Source organism: Marmota monax, unplaced genomic scaffold (assembly GCF_021218885.2).
Source record: "Marmota monax isolate L192 unplaced genomic scaffold, Marmota_monax_Labrador192_F-V1.1 WCK01_AAM20220418_F8-fsc00010, whole genome shotgun sequence".
NCBI classification, from domain to species: Eukaryota; Metazoa; Chordata; class Mammalia; order Rodentia; family Sciuridae; genus Marmota; species Marmota monax.
In genome coordinates this window covers 13,745,970-13,766,521 of record NW_026692321.1, presented here as the reverse complement: position 1 = coordinate 13,766,521, position 20,552 = coordinate 13,745,970, and the positions used below count along the sequence as shown (strand labels likewise).

Sequence of the window (20,552 nt, the reverse complement as noted above, 5' to 3'; positions counted from 1 at the left end):
ATTTGGAAAATAAATTAATAGTTGCCAAGTGTTAAGGATGGAAAGAGGGCAAGGATGGAAATGAGTAGGTTTATAAAAGGGCAACAAGAGAGATCCTTGCAGTGATGGAATTATTTTTTTATTTTTTTTTATTTTGACTGTATAAGTGTCAGTGTCGTTGTTGTAATACTATACTGTAGTGTTGCAGATGTAATCTTTAGAGGAAACTGAGTAAAGGGTACATATATTTCTCAAAACTTGCATGTGACTCTAAAATTATCTTAAATAAGAATTAAATTAAAAATAAAAGCATTTACCAGACCTGGTGGCACATGCCTATAATCCCAGAAGTTCAGGAGGCTAAGGCAGGAGGATTATGAGTTCAAAGCCAGCCTCAGCAACTTAGTGAGGTCCTAAGCAAGATCCTGTCTCTAAATAATTTTTTTTTAAAAGGAGGGGGCCTGGGGATGTGGCTTAGTGATTAAACACCAGGTTCAATCCCCAGTACCAAAAAATAAATAAAAATAAAAATAAAAGTATTCTTCAGCTGGGGACTTCATTTTCCTCCCTAGGTGCCGCAGTCTGGCTGGGCACACAATCACGAGCCACCACACAGCTTGTAGATTCAAACAGCAACTAACTCTTTATTCCCGAACTCACACCAGCCGTCTACAATCACGTTCTGGGGAAATCCACGTTCTCTGCCCAAATCCAAATCCACTGGGCTTCTATCTCCAAAATATACTGTCTGAATCCCATGAGAACTCAAGGGGAACTCAGGCAGCAGGATACGCCCTATTCCCAGCAGGAATAATCTTAAACCTTAAACCTGGAACCTAAACCAGGAACGCCCTAATCCGCCTTGGTCCTTGAGCAAGGTCACCTACATTCAATGTCACTGCAACATGGGGTGCGCTGGCAAGGAAATTGTCATACCTACTTGGCTAATGGCTCCCAGCATCTCCCCCCTTCTGATTAATTAAACAACAAGCAATGTGGCTTAAGGACCGTGCCTGGTAGGTTGTCCAATAACATATGGTTCTTACCCGTCATCGGAAAACTGACCTTTAGGCGTCAGCCTCCTGTCTTAGGTTGATACCACTGCAATTGAATCACACCCGTCACTGACTACCGGTCCAGCATACAGCCATACTTGTGGATAGGTCTATGCACCAGTGGGGGGGTGAGGTTCTTTGCCTCACCTCTGTTGGCCCCCAAATTTGGCCTTGGTGCCAGTGGGGGAGTGAGGTTAATGTGGCTTAAGGACCGTGCCTGGTAGGTTGTCCAATTCAACATATGGTTCTTACCCGTCATCGGAAAACTGACCTTTAGGCGTCAGCCTCCTGTCTTAGGTTGATACCACAGCAATTGGATCATACGCGTCACTGACTACCGGTCCAGCATAAGCCATTGGCCCCCAAATTTTAGACCATCACTAGCAGAAGGGAGGAGGATACAGAAATGCCACGACACCAAGCCAATTGACGGCTCCTTGGGAAAAATTGCATCACTGGTGACACCATCAGCAAAGATATGTCAGCACTACCACAATTAACATGGGGTGCGCTGGTAAGGAAATAAAAATTGCATCACTAGTGACACCATCAGCAAAGATATGCCAGCATTACCACAATTCGCTGCACCAAACGATAGTTACATAGTCCAGGCAAGTTCTGCAAGCAGTTCAAAGCGGAGGAATCTATCAATATGTCCATTTCCTCCCAAAATCCGTTTCCTCCCAAAGTAAGTTAACTCCTTGATTGAGCATTACTTGTTGAGTTATATTCATTGATGCATCAGTTTATACAGTTTACTGTGATAGCTATCATAGAAGCTGTAGTCTGGTTGTATCTTTGTCTTCACCGGCACTGGGATGAAGATAGGAATTCTGGCAATGATGCTAAAGAGACATTATCCTGAAAAGAATTATTAAATATAATGAAAAAGAAAGGTGAAAGTAAACAAACAGATCTGTTAACCTACTTTAAAAACAATCCTTAACAGCTGTTTACCTAATTTAAATTAAACCATTTAAATCACGTGAATAAAAATAATAATAATAATAATAATAATTCGGATCCATTTTTTCATGAGCGCTCCTCATATAAGAAATATGGACATACGCACATACAGACATACAACACAAAACACAAGAGTGTACACAAACGTACAACACATAAAAAAATAGTAAAGGCCTTGTAGCTTTACCTGGGTGAAATCTCCATTGCAATGTTTAAAAACTCCACAGTCAAAAAATAAAAATGATCAGAAAAACATTAACCTAGGTTTGTATGAGCTCAAAAAATAAAAATAGAACCTTATGATGTAGAAAAATGCAATAATAAAATAGCTATTGAAAAAAGCATCCTGGTTAATCACTGTCACAGATGTAAGAATGGCCAAGCTGGAGTTCTGGGTATCAGCTGTTATGGATTTGAGTCAAATCATCTTCTTTTCGATCTGTAGAAATTGTTTTAGTTAATCTCTCTGGAATCCAAATTGGCTGCTGTTCTCCCTGTGGAAACACACAAACAAAACCCCGACTCCAGACAATCACTGGGTCAGGACCTTTCCATTGTCCTGTTAGAATATCTTTCCAAAGTACCTTAGGCTTATGTACATTTTTTGGATACATATGTCTTTCCGCAGCACTAAGTCCTTATGAATCCAGATTTTAAAAGTTGAGTAAAAAGGGTTATTTCAAGTTTATCTTTGGGGGATATATACCCCCTTCCAATTCCCTCTTTTTGCTTTAATAAGTATATGTCTGTATCTAATAGTTGTCTTAGCTTTTTGCATTTTCTATATGAAATACCTTTACTTGACATTTTCAACCATTTTCTATCTTATTTCTATCTTCTAGTTTTTTTTTTTTTTTAAGGTTTGTATATTTACCCTTAGTTGCTTATTTTCCTCCTAGTTTTTTTTTTTCTTCCTATTTTGTGGGTTTAAAATTCTTGTCTTCCTACATCTTTTCTATCTTTCTACATCTTCTTTATCTTTTTTCTTTTTAACTTTCTATACTTCTGTCTTTAAAGTTTTTCACTTTTTGATCTTCTTTATCTAAGTATCTTTTATCCTATTATCTTCCCATTTTTTTTAAGTAATGCCTTTAAGATTAACTAGGCTTCGAATGATGCAATAAAGCAATCTTTTTTCCGCCATGAAGGTATCTCGACCACCTTCAATTTAACCTTTTAATTATCATCTATACTGTACTTTTAAATGTACTTTTTCACCACCTACAACTTCACTTTTAAACGAGGCTTAGATTTTGTTTAAATCGCTTCAATGTTAGTTTACATGGCTGCCCTTCAACCAAAGGCTTTTTTTTTTAACTCCATTGAGAAGCTTTGTCTCAATCTGCCATGTACAAATACCTTTTTCTTCTTTCTTCCTTTCTCAAGCTTTTAAAGTAAGTCTAGTTTCCTCAAAATTTTTTTAAATGGCATTTTACAACTTTTACTTTACCACATAGAGATTATCTCATCTAGAAACATTTCTTTTTCCTTTAACCTTTTATATTAAAATATATTTCCACATCTTGAATCTTTTTCTATCTCTTTTTTAACCGTTAACCCTTTTTATAAATTCACATTTTGAAACAACTCTTATAAAATTTCTGATTTAGACAAATTACTCCACTTTAATAAAACGAAAGACTTTCATGTTTTTTATGATACTATAATACTATAATTGAAACCCAACTGAAAATTTTTCTACTCTTTGTATATAAATTACACATGATAGAATCTTAACACTTAGTAACCTTGTTTTAGCAAAGACACAGACACAAAGCAATATTAAACCTTTTTCCATTTACCAATTTATGAAAACACATAATGTTTAAATATATTACCTTATGGAACTTAATAAGTAAGAGTACTTGATTTCATATTTAGTGGTTGATATTTTAACACTTTAGCTTTGTAAATTAATCAGATGTCTGTAAAAACCAAGATCTTAGACAAATGTAGTAAACAGAACTAGCCATCTCTTTCTTGTTGAAGAAAAATCCTTCTACAGGATACCATGATGGTCCCATTGATATACTTAATAACTCGTCTTTCAAAGGCCATGTGCTACATTTTTGTATGTATCAACATATGCCCTAACTGTTGTTGGTCTTACTGGGGTGCCTCCTTCCTCTAACAATTTCTCTTCCTCAGAGGCGAACAACTTCAAACCTTGAGTCAACCATTTTCCCCAGTTTGCCTGAGAAAGTTCTAGGAACAGGCAACTTGAAATAAAAACAAAATAAATCAAAACAATAACACATTGTTTTTTGAATTGGTCACCCATTCTTTCGCTCTTCCTCAGGGGTGAGAAATTTCACTTACCTCCAAGCTTCAGAAGTTCCCCGTACGAGCCGCCAAATGCCGCAGTCTGGCTGGGCACAAATGCCGCAGTCTGGCTGGGCACACAATCACGAGCCACCACACAGCTTGTAGATTCAAACAGCAACTCTTTATTCCCGAACTCACACCAGCCGTCTACAATCACGTTCTGGGGAAATCCTCGTTCTCTGCCCAAATCCAAATCCACTGGGCTTCTATCTCCAAAATATACTGTCTGAATCCCATGAGAACTCAAGGGGAACTCAGGCAGCAGGATACGCCCTATTCCCAGCAGGAATAATCTTAAACCTTAAACCTGGAACCTAAACCGGGAACGCCCTAATCCGCCTTGGTCCTTGAGCAAGGTCACCTACATTCAATGTCACTGCAACATGGGGTACGCTGGCAAGGAAATTGTCATACCTACTTGGCTAATGGCTCCCAGCACCTAGGATAGGTGTTTTCTTCATTCTGACTGCCTAAATTAGGTGTTCTTTATCCTTGAGACACGAGAAGGTTGAGGACCATAGCCCTAGGACTAAGAGCACATTCCAAGGCAGCTACCATGCTTTCCTTACGCCTCCTTGGAAATATTTTCTAAGCCCAAATTAGGACATGGGATATAAGAAATATGTATTTGTTTCTTTATTTACAAATGAAAAGTCTAGGTAAAATGAATTACAATTATATACTTATGAATATATTATATATATAACATATAGTCAAATACTTATTTTTTTATTTAAAAATATATTTATAAAAAGGTATTTTTCCAAGTTATAAATGCCTGTTAGAGAAGCAGGCCCCAAAAACTACACTTGAAAGAAAGGAGTCTTCCTTTTAACTGCAGTGATTGACCTCCAATTACGTCTTCTAGCAGCCCCAAATTCAGGAAACAGGGAGAAGGCAGGTTAGACACAGGACACATTCACCACAACCAGAGCCTTCCAGCCACATTGTTGCTTGAGGAATCTGGACTTCTTTTCCCGCACAACCATAGTAGAGTTATGCCACATGCAAAATGTACTATAAACCAGACTGAACATTTTTCATCTCATTCCAACAAATAAACTTGAAAATGAATAGCCCTCATCTTCCATCCTTTCCTTCTCTAGTCTTCTAACTCATTGGCTCTAGATATGGCCTTCTGATATCCAAGTATTCATTACTTCAGTAGCCTCCATTTTATTCCCATTACCTACCCAGTCTGTGTAACTGGGTAAAGAGAAAGGAGATAAGAATTACTTGTCCTCTTTCTTTTTTGGGTTCTCAGTTCATTCCCTACTTGGATACTTAGTTCAGTCTCTTAGTAGTGTCCCCAAGCTGATCATTAACTAAGAGTCTCAAATATCCTAGGCACCTCTTCTCACCTGTCTCCTCTGGATCCCGTGTCGCTCTGCCTGCTCTTGGCAACAACCCTCACAGAAGCAAGCTTTGTCCAGACATGCCTTTGCCATCCTTATACAACTCCTATTGGCTTGCTTACTACAAATGGAAGAAGGTCCCAGCTGAGAGAGAGCTCAAAATAGAAGACCTGACCCCCTTGTAGATGATTAGTGGGCTCTGTCAGAGCCTATGCCCCACATATGGTGAAGGTAACCAATATTCATATAGTCACATGAATTGGTGGCATGATTTCAGGTTTCATGAAGAGAAGGGTTGCCAAGAGGAAAGAAGCGGTACTGTCTGGTCCAGCTGGATATTCCCCCTGCAGATCTCCTTCTCTGTGACTTGACTGTCATCTAGACAATGACCCTTAATTTGCCAGCTTGACTTGTACAGGCCTTGCAGTGTTTGCACATTATGTAATGTCTGTGCTTCAGGAGAAATCACACGGAAACAAATGGAGGAAGTTCTCTAGTCCAAGTAGTGGATAATAAATCCTGCCCTATCTAGATAAAAACTATTCTTCTGTATCCTTTAGTTTATATACTCACATTTTTGTTGTTGTTGTTGTAAGCTCTGAAAAATTCAAGGAATCAAAATATTCAAGTATTTCAAATGCTGCTACCCTTTGGCAAAGATGGCGCATCCCTTCATGGAGACTGGTGTGCTGTGGCATTAGTGTTCTTCTCCGGTGTGTGTGAAACATCATTTCCTACCCAGCATTCAGAGAAGAGTAACCCTAATCCAGTTAGCATGCATTATAAACACTACCAGTGTTCACCAGTGGTATCTGTATAACTAGATTGTTTTAAATGTTATTTTTAAAGAACGTTCATGGATATTTTCCTCCTTTATTTCAAATATGGAATGTTTGCTATTCCATATTTTCTTTAGAGTAGATTTTCTTCCATCTCATGAGAAGTAAACTTTCTTCTCAGACAACTAAATTGGATTTTCTGATCAAGGCTAAAAGAAGATATATTTTAGCTCAGCAGTATCACAGGTCAAATAATTAAATTTTTAAAAATATTCTAAGTTCTTTTCATTAGGCTAAATTGATGTTTTAATTCCTTTCAGTTACCTAACTAGAAAAACATAGCACAGAGAAATAAAGAATTCCTGGTGGGTTACTTTGTTGAATATGTTCTTGCAAAAGAAACTTTCACATTTTTCCTTTCTTTAATCAATATCAAAATAACTTTTTAAAATATTTACAATGACATCTAATGAACTGAACTATTTAATGAGCTGACAACACAAGATTCACTGAAGAATCACAAATTTCTTAGAGTATTTTTAACTCAAACACATTAATTTTTTTTATTAAGAAGAAACCCCCTTGCTGCCTATTCTTTCACTTGTGTGAGCAGCTTGTAAAAATAAAACCCAACTGCAGTTTTTAACAATTCATATAAGTTCTACCTCAAATTCAGGAATAAAGGGGAAAACAAGGCATTTTTGGCTTTTGTAGTGTTTGGATTTAGGGCCAAGAATGATTAAATCTGATGCGAGGATATCATCTCCCTTTTAGAAACAAAAGGGCTTGTGAATATCCTACTGTATTTTTCTGAAGAAATCTTAGGATTTAAAATTATCTTTCAGTCTAAAAAGTTGTATCATTAAAAAAAAATATGGTATCTTGGGTTGCATTTTTCTTTTGGGTGAATGCACTGTCACTTGTGTGAGTTATCAATTTGCAGACTAAATGGATGATCATAATAACCAGAATCCTGGCTTACAAAGAAACACATAATAAATCAAATGAATAATTAACATTTTTCCATATTACACAGAAATTTTACAATGGGAGAATTTCTCTTTTAGTTCTGATTTCTACATTGTTAAAAGCCACATTTGGCATCATTACTAAATATGGAAAACAACCTGGAAAAAATAAAGAACCGCTAAAGAAATTCCCCTTGTTAAATGGCTTCATCCTAGTTTCTGAGCCTATGTAGCCCTGCTAAATCTTTTGACAGAACCTCCTGTTTTATGGCTCTTTGAATACCCCACCTTACTCTGCTGGCAGTGGTGCATGGATTTCATAGAGTGGAAACTGCTTAGGTCTCCAGAATACTTAAGTCTCATAATCTGACCTCAATCCCAGACTTTGCTACCATGCAGACCTGCTTGGCTCCAGCCTTCCTAACTCCCCTGTACCCCCAAAATCTTGTTACCCTCAGGGATAGTCAGAAGATGTGCAAGGAGGGGCTACCCTTGAAAGGCTCTTTTCAGTCAGCCACTACAACTTCTTTCTCTTGGAAAGCCCTAGATTTGTGCAGATGTGGTATGATGCCACCTTTCTCCCCCACTCCATTGCCAGAATCTCATGGAAGTTAAGCATAACAACCCCTGTGCTTCAGATAAAAACACCCAGAAAATTCAAAGGCACTATCTTTATTTTTATCAGCTGGGATGAATTTGACTATAGTTATCAGAAAACTATGAATTTGACTATAGTTAACAGTGGCCAAAACAGAGAGGTCTGTTTTTCTCATGCACCAAGAAATTGAGATGTAGTAAGATGAAGTAAAAATCATCCACACGATGCCATCAGGGCTGTGGGTTATTGGTACATTTCCACTCTGTTGGCCTTAGCATGTAGACCTTTCTAATGCTCATCATCTCATGCTTACATGATGGCTCCCTAGGCCTCCTATTTGACATTCCAATAGAAAACAAAAAGAGTTGGGGAGAGGTAAAAAAGCAAAAGGTCTATTCCTAATTAGCCTTTGGGTTATTAAGAAAGAGAAGTCCTCCCCAGGATCTTCCTCTTCTAGATTAAAAGCCAAAACTGTCACATCACTCCCTAAAAGGGATATAGAGAAGTCACACATTGACTTTCCTCATCTCTTGTTAGAGGAAGTCAAGGGAAATGAAGAATTTTTTTATTGGCTTTTGGATCATTACATCATTATCTACTACAGCCTCCTACAAGATAGTCTTAAGACTCATCTTTCATGTATTTAATCACCTACCAAACACCTCACTAAGGCAGTTAACTCCATTTCCTGTTCACCATGACTAAAATCTACCACAGCCATGTTTATCCAAAATGTCTTCAGAGTTTATAACCCTTGGCAAGTTAAAACCTCAGACAGGGTCTACAGTGTATTTCTTAATTGTTGCTGGCCTTCTGCAAAGATGTCTGAATGTATCTGTTCATGGGAGAGCCCATTTCAGTTCCCATGGTTATTATTATTTTTTTTTTATTTTAAGGGGAGTTTAAAATAGAACATGTTACTGTTTCACCTGTATTAGTTGTTACTAGTGACTTCCCTTCCCAGCCACCCTTCCATCATCATGGAGATAAATGTACTAAACCCTTTTTCTATCCACCAAATCTTATAAGGAATACATTTTTTAAAAGAATCATTTTTCCTTATAAATATCGTGATTTATTTTGGACATATAGACTCTGTCGGCCCCTTTAAAGACTTAAAGTGATAAAAATAATAGTTCAGACAGAATAGATGAGGAGTAACCATCACACTTTACACTGCAGTGTGTATACCACACATGGTACATTTCCTGTCTCCATGATTCACCTGCCCTAATTACACTATGCCTGTATCCAGTAATTCCCTTTGCTTCAGCACCAATTACCTTTTCTCCCCACTGTGGTGACAAAGTCATAGTATTCTGTGGAATCACCCAGTGGCACTAGACCATATACTCCCAAAATAGCAGGACAACTTTTCTTCTCAACTCCAAGTTCTGCTTCGGAAAGCTATTCGTACATCTCTTTAAAACCTTCCATTTGATCATTACCTGTGATTTTATTTGTCTCTCTATTGTCCCTGGATGCTATCTAACTAGTGCTTATGTAGCCTAGTTTCTGACTTGTCTCAACAGAAACTCCTGGACCTGCCCTCTATCCTGTGATTATTTATCCCACTTGTATACCAACGCCTGTCAGCTTGGCCTATCAATGTTGGTGTGCTTCGGCCTCCACTTTTGGCCTCCATTGTGATCTCAGTTCTTGGACCACTTCAAATGAGGTGGTAGACTTATCCTCCTCACCCTCCAAAACTACTAGCCCCACGCTACCTCCTCCCTTAGTCCATTCCAATTTATTTCAGTTAATAACCTTCTTTTCAAAGACATGCCATAAACCAAATTATCAAGCATGGTGGAAATAATGAATGAAATATAGGTCCTGCCCTTAAGTTACTGACAGTGCACTAGGAGAAACAAATGTGGAAAATGTTTAATTTAACACAGTAAGGGCTCTCATAAAAATAGATGCAGAATGTGGGTGGTTCTTTGAAAGAGAGATCATTCTACCTGTATAAATAATAGAGAAGATAAGTTAGCTTGGACTTGAAGGTGACTTGGTATTTTTCCAAACTGACAAAATGGCACCAATATAAGTGACAGTATTAAACAGAAGGCAGCCTTCTGCTATAGATTATGTGCACTTGGAAAACTCATTGATAACATTTGAACTATGAAATTAATGTTCTGCTGGTCTTCCAACTTTAACCCCCACTCAGATATTTCAAACCGTTTAGCCCTTCTACTATAAGTTGAAGTCCCAAAGTAATATTTGAACATTAAGTAGATTTCAGAAGATGGTGGTAGCCAATAAAATAGATTGACACCTCAGCGAGTCCTTTTTTCATACCTGTATTTTTATTTATTTTTAATATGTATTTTTTAGTTTGTAATTGGACACAATACCTTTGTTTTATTTATTTATTTTATTTTTTTTTTTGTGGTGTTGAAGATTGAACCCAGGGCCTCGCACGTGCTAAATGAGTACTTTACCGATGAGCCACAACCCCGGCCCTTGTATTTTATTTTTAATGCAACTAAAGTAAACAATTAACATTCTTCTGAATCATTCTTTCTTTCATGTTTTTGTTTCCATTATTCCTGGTACTAAACATTTCCTTCACTATGGTGCTTGAAACTCTGAATTCTGCTGGGTTTCCAGGAATGCTGTTAACATTCATTGCCAAGAGAAATGTGTTTTCCACTTAGGAAATTACACTTCTATTTGATATTATTATTTCTGACCACTGTGCTGCATTAAGAGCATTTCTGAGGAATGACAAAGATGGCTTCCTAAGAGCAATTACTGGAAAATAAACTCGTGTTCTGGTTAAGTGTGGGGGGCATGGGTGGAGGGGAGAGTATACTTAGAGGGAAATTACCAAAAAAAAAAAAAAATAAGAGTCATAATAAAGGGATTGGGCACATTTCCTGATGAAACTTTTGTTTTAAAAAGTGTTAAAAATCTCTACAAGTTCTTTGAATTTTAAGTTTTTAATTAAGAAATGACAGAAAAATATTTAAAAGTACCCCATGAATTATATCAATACAGTGTTCCCTTAACTACCACCCAACTCAAGATCCACTGCCTGGATCTGAGAAGCCCCCTTTAAGCCCTTTTTACACCATCTCCAAATGTAGTTACTCTCTTGACATCTACTGATACTATTTAGTTTTGCCTGGTTTTGAACTCTGTGTCACTTGTTTGTCCTTTTGTATCTGGCTTCTTTCATGCAGCAGAGTGTGATGTACACCTGTTTTGTTGCCTGTGGTTTTTTCATTTAATTACTCTGTATTTTGCCATTGGTTGAATTACACTTCAGTGTATTTATTCTGTGTTGATGGTGTTTGGGTCATTTCCAGTTTGGGACTATTAAAGGTAATACTGATCAACATATGCTTCCCCCAGTTTCTGGTTGTTTCTCATATGATTATACTGATCAATACTTAGCTGAAACTAAATGGTAACCCTCTGCAGATCTCTGGAGCTTTCCTCATTCATGGCAGATCTCTCCTCCCACTATTTTGCCTTGTCAAAAACCAAAGCATTCACCTCCCTAGACTGTCAGTCCTGTCTCCTTGTTTTAAAATGTACCTGGAAAAGTGACAGACATGAAAACAAACTGTGTTGAAAGAGAAGTTAGTTACTTACAGTTCCCAGGAGAGCAGGGGGACATGCTACACGAGGCAGGGTTAGACAGGTAAGCACCTCATTGGGTCAGAAAGCAGAAGGAACACAGGTGAACATGGCCTAGGGGTTCCAAGAAAAGGAGTGGGTGAGGCAAGTTTAAGATAGCTAATTTGAATAATTTTGCCAAGCTCTAGACTTTTGAGATGGTCCCTAATTGTCTGGTACTTGGCCCTGGGATGATTTAGAACAGGGAAAACACTGACTTGCTGGCTTGTTTCCTAAGTAACAAGGAGTATGGACTTTGGATTGGTTGGCTTGCATGTGAAAGGCATGTTCGCAGGGAAATCAAAGAACTAACTATCCCTGAGAGAGGTAATCTCCCCCTGGTCAGCAAGGTCACCAAGATGTCAGTGCATCATAAAATGTAGAATATTAAAAAAAAGACTCATGCTCTCCTCAACTTGGGGAGATTACCAAATTCTGCATGTCTTCCTCCTTCCTGTACTGCAGCCTGAAGACTTTTCAACACAAACAACAAGCTAAGATGATTATAACAGTCACCTCATCATTTTCAGTTTTCTCTAGGTTCTTTGCCCAATATCCAGTGTCTTGAAAATCTTTTCTTCTTCATATATTTTATTTGTTGCTCTAGTTTTAGAGAGGAAATCAAATCCATTTTCTATCATTCCATTTTTTTCAGAAATGGAGGAACTATGTGAGGTCATTCTCCCCCCCCCTTTTTTTTTTTTTTTTTTGGTACTGGGGATGTTTAATCACTTAACCACTGAGCCGTATCCCAGCCCTTTTAAAAATATTTTATTTAGAGAGAAGGTCCCACTAAATTGCTTAGGGCCTTGCTAATTTGGCTTTAAACTTGCAATCCTCCTGCCTCAGCCTCCCAGGCCTCTGGGATTATAGGTGTGTACCATTGTGCCAAGCTGGGGTCATTTCCATTTGAGATTACAATTCAGTTGAGATTTTTGGAAGCAACAGCATGGCTTCTATCTAAAATTCAGCAATCTTCATTAACAGATTCCACTTTTCCATCTCTGAAGACATTTTTGTTTCATAGAAACTTAAAACATCTCAAATTTCATGAGGAAGATTTTGTTTTATAAACAGCTTAAAATCAGAAATCTTTTACTAACAGTGATTGAAGTTTAATTATTTCTTGACTTACAAAACTTTATTTAAAAAATGCCAAGTATGAGGTATTAAAACCACACATTTAATGCTATAACACAGTACACTTCAAATATATAGATGTGGGGCCTTGGAGGCATCTCACATGGCAGCCATGCACCAAAGTTAAGCTTCCCACACCCCACATCAGAACCTTATCTGGCATTACCTAACAGTTCCCAGGTGACCTTTCCATTGCATTTATAGCCCTCAGTGCTATAAATGAATGTGGCCTTACTAAAAGTTGGAGAATGTCTGATGTAAGTACTCATTGCTACTTACCTAGTTAGAATGTAAATTGAAGGCCTCCGTTACCATAGGACATCCCCCCAAAGGGAAACAAGTACCAAATTTAACACAGTTGATTTAGGATTTAGCTTTTGTAATATAATTCTTTTGTAAGTTCTATACTATCTATATTGGCATTTTTATAGGAAGGCTAAAAAAAGACATTTTTATAGGAAGGGTATGTTACTTAACATTTTATACTTCTTATACTATATATATATATATATATGAAACCAATTGATTTGATTATGAACATCACTGGTCAACTGGAATCTCTGTAATGGATCTGGAAAGGTAAAAGTAAATCTACCGTTTATAATTACAGAGTAACATTTTGCTCATGGTCAGAGTGTTTTGTGTTGAATTTCAAGCACCCAGAATTGCAATGAGGAACTTCTACCTAGGAGAAAAGGTGTACTATATAAGTCACTCTTGGACTAATTAGGACTGCTCCTAAGGTTCTTCTGTCACATATAAGAAAGTATTGTGCTTTCACTTCTTGTAATATGGGACTCAGCCCCTTGGTAACAAAAAAGAAATCAGACCCACTATGTCTGCAGGGAAGGTAGGGGAATGAGTTATATCCACCTATCTTGGATAAATGGGGCCTTCACTGCAGATAAGTGTCTTTCTAACATTGTGTCAAAAATTGAGAATCTTAGCTGAGACTAGCCTATCTATGTCACACTCAATGATAGCCACATTACACAGGAGAGCTGGAAAGTGGATTGCTGTACAGCAGGGCCTGCTGTTAACAGGAAAGAAGCTCATCATTCTGATTGCATCTATAAGGGAAAGCTTTCTACCTACCTGTGAATGAACAGGGTATCTCATATCCAGGGACAAGACCTGCACTCTCAAAATGAGACGGACATCATTATTCCAGGTACATGTATGAGTGCACGAATTGTGTGACTCTACTTCATGCTCAACCAGAGAAGTGAAAAATTCTGCTCCATTTGTGTACAATGAATTGAATATCTTTCTGCTGTCATGTATAACTGAATAGAACTAATAAAAAAATTTCAAGGCTAGAAGAAGAACACAAGTAAATACTTTTCCTGAATAGATGCATTATAGATCTTGTATTTGCAGGAAGAATACCATTACCAGTTGGAAGGGAGGGAGGAGAGGGAGAAGAAAAGGGAGAACATGGATTCCATCAACTAGAAAGAACCACTATTATTATTTTATTGTTCATCATTTCATATATCTGTACCACATATCTGTCTTTTATTTACAATAGGATCATACTGTATCAGTTTGTAATCTGCTTTTTTCCAACTACTGTTATGCTTAAATATGTATTTGACATTATATATTCTTTAGCATAATTTTTAGTAAGTTATGTGTTGAATTAATTGAGGGGGATGGACCATAATTTATTAACCTATTGTTTTATTTGGTTATTATCAATTCCTTGGATTATATTACAGTAATGTGGAGTACCGACTTTGGAAGTAGGACTTTAGAGTCTTGCATTACACATCCTTACTGTAAATCTGTGACTAAACAGCCTGTCTTGATTTAGATTAGGTCAAGGAAATGCAGACTATTTACCCCTATGTGTATTTATGCTAATATCACAGATGGACAAGAATGATTAAAATCTCACTTTAGGAATTATATAATGGCTATATTTAAGATGTTTAAATGGAGGAAGCAGCTTGCTATTATACACATGGGATAAAATAAATAAAAACTACTTAAGTGTAAATTCTCTAGGATAGGGATTATCTCTTTGCATCTCCTGTACCTAAGACATAGTAAGTGCCCCATTGTGAACAAAGAAACTGGCTAACCCAATAATTAATATCATGTAGATGTTTTTAGGGTCACTGAGGGAATTAAAGAAGTTAATAAATTATTTCTTAAAAAAGTAATTTATTACTTTAGAAAAAGCAAAGACTTCTCTTTGAAAAAAAGCCAATTAATCACAAATACTTGCCTTCATTTGATAAAAATTATATCAAAGGAATTCTTGAGAATGATAAGAGAATGACAGGGAAGTCCTTAGCTAATAAGAAATTTCAGTGAATTTATGAGAGTGAGTGAGCAAGAGTAGGGGAGGCTGATGAAGCAAAGTATAGGGAACAAGCACTCACAGCCCTGCTGTCTAGTACAGAAGACACTGTCAAATGCAGCTGTTGAAGGTTAAATTAATTATAATTACGTTAGAAATTTAGTTCTTTGTCCCACTAGCCACATTTCAAGTGCAGCAGCCACATGTAATAAACAGCAGGTACAGAACATCTCTATCATTCATCATGTGAAATACACTGGTATAGCACTGGCTGAGAAGATGGTCTACCCAGTTACAAAAGAGCCTGTCCTCCCCCAAGTTGAGACTCAGAAGTTCAAGTGCGAGAAGGAAGATGAGCCTGAGAAGGCCTCTACAAACAGATTCATCACCAGTCACCCCAATCCTGCTGTCTTGCACAGCACACACATTGTCCAAATTAAAACTTCATTAGAAAGGGCAAAAGATAAAAGTGAGGTGAAGAACCAATTATAGAACCGCAACAAAAGTTATGTATTAAAACAGGAAAGAGAAGAGCAAGTAAGTGAGAAAAATGAAAACCAAGAGGAAACACTTATCAATAACACAAGAAATTTCCCAGAACTGAAGTTTGCAGTGAATTGAAAATGACCCACGTCATGATACATCATCATAAAGATTGAGAATCTTTCATGACTGATATGCAGAAGGTCTTAAACACTTCAGAGTTGCGCGCTCTCATGCACACACACACACACACACGCAAATACCTTCAAAGGAAAGCGAATCAAACTGACACTGAACTTCTCATCAGTAATTGCAGATATTTAAAGACAGGAGAACAGATATCAAAGACATCTTGAAAGTGAGGGTTACTTTGCTTATTTTTCAACCAGTATAATGGAATGTATCCTCATTGAGTACTCTTAGAGATCCTGTAAGTCTATCTTTTAAAATGAGCATTCTTTTTTAGTTTTTTTTCCTTTTAAAAAAAAATCACCATTTCATGTTAGTTATCATATGCAGTTTCCCTGGTGTACATGATTTATCTGTAACAATTTGTGCTTCTGGTCCTTAAATCACAATAGTGCAAATTGTCAGGTACAATTACATGTGTCTATTGTGATATCTAATATTAAACTGTTGGACAACTAAACTTTACTTTTAAGAATCCAAGCAGGGTTAAGAGAAGGTTCTTTGGAAGCATGTGCTCTTGTTTCCAGAGACTCTGCATGTTACTTGTCTCATGTGCCTCTCTTAGACTCATAAGTATGTCACATCAGATAGCACATTTGGTTTATAAAAAAGGGAGGTAGATGAATTGATTAAAATTAATTTGATATTTGTGTTGCTCTCCATATTCTAAGTGTTTGACTTTTTTATTTTATAAATGTAGCTAATGCTGCCTACCTTGGAGGCCAAGAAATGATGCAGGTGGTGAAGAGAGATGATGAAATCATAAAGGAACATTTATCTAAGGTAATTACTTTATGTCTGATCATGAAAGGTTAGAATTGGGAAGAATCTGCAAAACCTTGAGAGTTTGTAGATTCAGACAGAGTCCTACTTCTAGTTCAAGTTGATGTTATCCTTGAGAGTTGCACAGAGTAAGTAAAGCTGATTGCATAGTTATTTAAATATATTTTGCTACCTGCTTTTGTTGAATCTACTTTTATAATCAATATTTTTCTGTTTTAACAATGAACTGAGAAGTTTCAATAATATTTATGGAATAAGTGAGTTATGTTGAAGCATAATAAAACTGGAAAAAAAAACTAATGTGACATATCATCCAATGACTAGTAAGCCTGTCTTTCAGATTCTTCAGCACGTTGCAGTAGATGGTCTCATTCTGGCACAAAGAATAGTTTTCTAAAATATTCACCATTTGCAAATTATTCCTGAAAATACTAGACTCTTGCACACATTTTGAAACACTAGTCTCTAAAACTAGAAGATCACCCTGGTTTAGAATATGTCTCAATATCCTTGAATGTGTGTGGCTATAGCACTACTATGGCAACATTTGTCTGTCTGTCCATCCTGAATAGAATACAGCTGCACTTTATTTTTGTATTGTCCACAGTGCTGAGGATTAAACCCAGGGCTTCGTGCAGGCTTAGCAAGTAAGTAACACCTGTAGCCCTGTAGCCCAGAGGTATGCTGTTTATGATAGCTATATACCACATGTGGTTTTTTGTGACTAGTCAGAGTTGAGATGTGCTGTAAGAGTAACAAACACATTGAATTTCAATACTTATTACTTGAAAAAAGAAAATATTTCATTAATATTTTATATGGATTACATGTTGAAATGATAATATTTTAGATATACTAGATTAAAATAAAATTCTATCCATTCCTTTATACTTTTTTAACACAGTTATTAGAAATCTTTTAAATTGCATATGTGCCTTGCTTTATCTTTTGTTGTCAGCACTAATCTAGAGCTTTACAGTTGGTGCCAAATAATGGCATCTGCTGGGAGCACTAAAATACTCTCTGCTGAATGGCCGTCTCTTATTTGGTCCAGACCCTGCAAGTCAAATTTTAGATATTCTGCTGAGTTTAGAGTCTCTTCATAAACAGAGATATTTGGCCTACACTTGCCTACAGTCTTAACCCATATTTCTTTAACCTCCTAATGTAATTTCCTAGAGCTAGAATGAAGATATTCTTTAAAAAATATTTTCAGAATAGTGAAAATATTCACTCATAGAGAAGACAATCTGGGTTTGTCTTATGGACATAGTGGTCATTGTATTTCTTAAGTAGCAGTTGTCTAGAGAGAGAAAGTTTGAACCAGAAGCAAGCCTTCACTAATCAAATGGAGAAGTTGGGGCCCTCAGGAGAACCCTATATAACTACTTCCAGTCATTGAGGAATGCAAAAATATAAGAAAACAGTATTTTATTTTTCAGCTAAATTTTAAGTGAGCCTGCTTCAAAAATACATTTAAGTTCTCCAGGTTGGAAGTTCATAAAAACAATTCAACTCCCACTTAATAACAAGACTGGCAAATGCTCACTTCCAAACTTCACACTTGCCAAATGACTAGACCCATCCTGTGTCAGAGCTTGTTCTTACCACCTGTGGAAGCCAGCTGCTATAAGATATTCATCAGTTCTGGATTCTGTTTGTATGTTGTGCTCAGAAAGAGGTCAAAGAAAGGTGCTAACTTATTCCTGTGTTAAGTTAAATCCATATGCATGTGTAATCATTCCCAGATAGAGGTCTGTTCATGGTAACTGTGTCAGGGATGTAAGTTTACTGAAACTGTTATGGGAGAAATACGGGGGTATAATGGTAGATGGCAGACATTTCAAGGTTAGTGCTAACACACAATACAGAAATACACTTTTCCAACTCCAGAGAATACTTTTGTTTCTAAGGCGGTGTTAAATGTATTTGTAGAATTTGGGGAAACAGCATTGTTTAGTTTAATGATTCACAACTACCTTGCAATTCATTAATTATGCTTTCTTCGAGCTAAATTTGAGCTCTCCACTCAAATAATATAATTCCAATTTCTGAGTGAAACTTGGTACAAAGACACAGGAAGTTTATTGCGATTTTTTTGTTTCTGTAATGAAAAAGAGGAAGCATGCTGTAATTTAATATTGATAAAAGTCAAATCAACATAACATGTCCCGGTATGCTTGAGAAATAAGGAAAGTTAACAGGATGCATAGTTCCAGGAAGAGAGTAGGCATTGCCTCCTGCCTTCCAAACACCCTGATAATTAGTCAAACTTAAAAACCACCTCCTGAGATTTGAAATATCCCAATTTTAGGTATTCTGGTGAAAAGATATGCTATCCCATTTCCACCCAAACAAAGGCATTTAGGAACTTCATACGTATCCAGGGCTATCCAATGGGAAGAGGTTTTGAGCCACACATTGTTGCAAAAATCATTCCATATATCTCAGTTATTCAACTAAAAATAGTTTGGAAATATGTAACTTTGTGCCACATAGCCAGAAAGCCACAGGAAAGTTAGAAAGGTACAGTGTCTCTACTGTATCATGCAGGTGGCTTTCTGATTCTTTCTCCTCCTTCAATAGAAAACTGGCATGCCATAATCATCGGGCATTGGTTATAAATTCAAATTTTGCAACACTGGATTTTTATTGTCCTCATGAAGAGGGATTTTTATATTCTTGAGAAAAACTGGCCTTTTTAATTCCAAAAAAATCTACTGAGAGGGAACTGTGACCACGCACAGAGCAGGCCCAGCGGCCTGCTGAGGGGCAGAGCCACCCCCCACCCCCCGCGCCTGCCAGGTGACCACCGACAGAAAAGGCCCAGTGGCCCGCGGTGGGACAGAGCTTCCAATCACTCCTCCAAGGTAGGCGGGCCTGCGACCCACCGGCAGAAGAGGAGCAGCGGCCTGCTGAGAGGCAGAGCCGCCCCCTCCCCCTACGCCGGCAAGGTAGAGGGAACTGTGACCACCCACAGAACAGGCCCAGCGGCCTGCTGAGGGGCAGAGCCGCCCCCCACCCCCCGCGCCTGTCAGGTAGGCGGAACTGTGACCACTGACAGAAAAGGCCCAGTGGCCCGCGGAGTGGCAGAGCTTCCAATCACTCCTGCAAGGTAGGCGGGCCTGCGACCCACCGGCAGAAGAGGAGCAGCGGCCTGCTGAGAGGCAGAGCCGCCCCCTCCCCCCCGCGCCTGCAAGGTAGATGGAACTGTGACCACCATCAGAACAGGCCAGACCTGCAACCGAGAGACAGAACAGGCCCAGTGGCCTGAGGAAGGGTAGAGCCGCCCCCCCCCCCCCGCGCCTGCAAGGTAGGCGGACCTGCGACCCACTGGCAGTACAGCCCCAGAGGCCTGCAGAGGGGCAGTGCCGCTGCCTGCGCCTGCAAAGTAGACAGAACTGTGACCACCGACAGAACAAGCCTAGCGGCCCGCAGAGGGACAGAGCCGCCGCCCGCGCCTGCGAGGGAGACTTTGCAACTATACAAGACCAATATAAATATATAGGGGGAAAATTCAATAGCACAACAGTTTCACCAAGTAGAAAGGAACGCGAACAGTATGAAGAGACAAGGAAAGAAAGGACCACAAGCATTGCAGGTCAACTCAACGTTAGAAGAGGTAATAGCTGCAGCAGATGGAATGTCAGATAAAGAATTCAGGATATACATGCTTCAGATGATCTGGAGTCTCAAGGAAGACATCAGACAGCAAAATCAGACAATGAAAGATCACTTCAACAATGAATTACATAAACAAATCCAAGAAGCAAAAGATCAACTATACAGGGAAATAGAGGTTATAAAAAACAAACAAACAGAAATCCTAGAAATGCAGGAAGCAATAAGCCAACTTAAAAACTCAATTGAGAATACTACCAGCAGAATAGAACACTTAGAAGACAGAACATCAGACAATGAAGATAAAGTATTTCAACTTGAAAAGAACATAGACAGCTCAGCAACACTGTTAAGAAACCATGAGCAGAACATC

General features: G+C 38.0%; 1 protein-coding gene across 2 annotated transcripts in view; it reads left to right on the top strand.

Annotated features, from left to right (window-relative positions):
- Window positions 1-20,552, top strand: part of Ldah (lipid droplet associated hydrolase) — a 100,374-nt gene that overhangs the window by 63,640 nt on the left and 16,182 nt on the right. The window contains exon 6 of one of the 2 annotated variants that reach the window (XM_046441331.2): window positions 16,476-16,558. In XM_046441331.2, the coding sequence (XP_046297287.1) occupies window positions 16,476-16,558 (83 nt within the window). Of the gene's footprint in view, window positions 1-5,672; window positions 12,332-16,475; window positions 16,559-20,552 lie in introns of those variants that run through there. The other variant, XM_046441332.2, reaches the window with a different exon arrangement.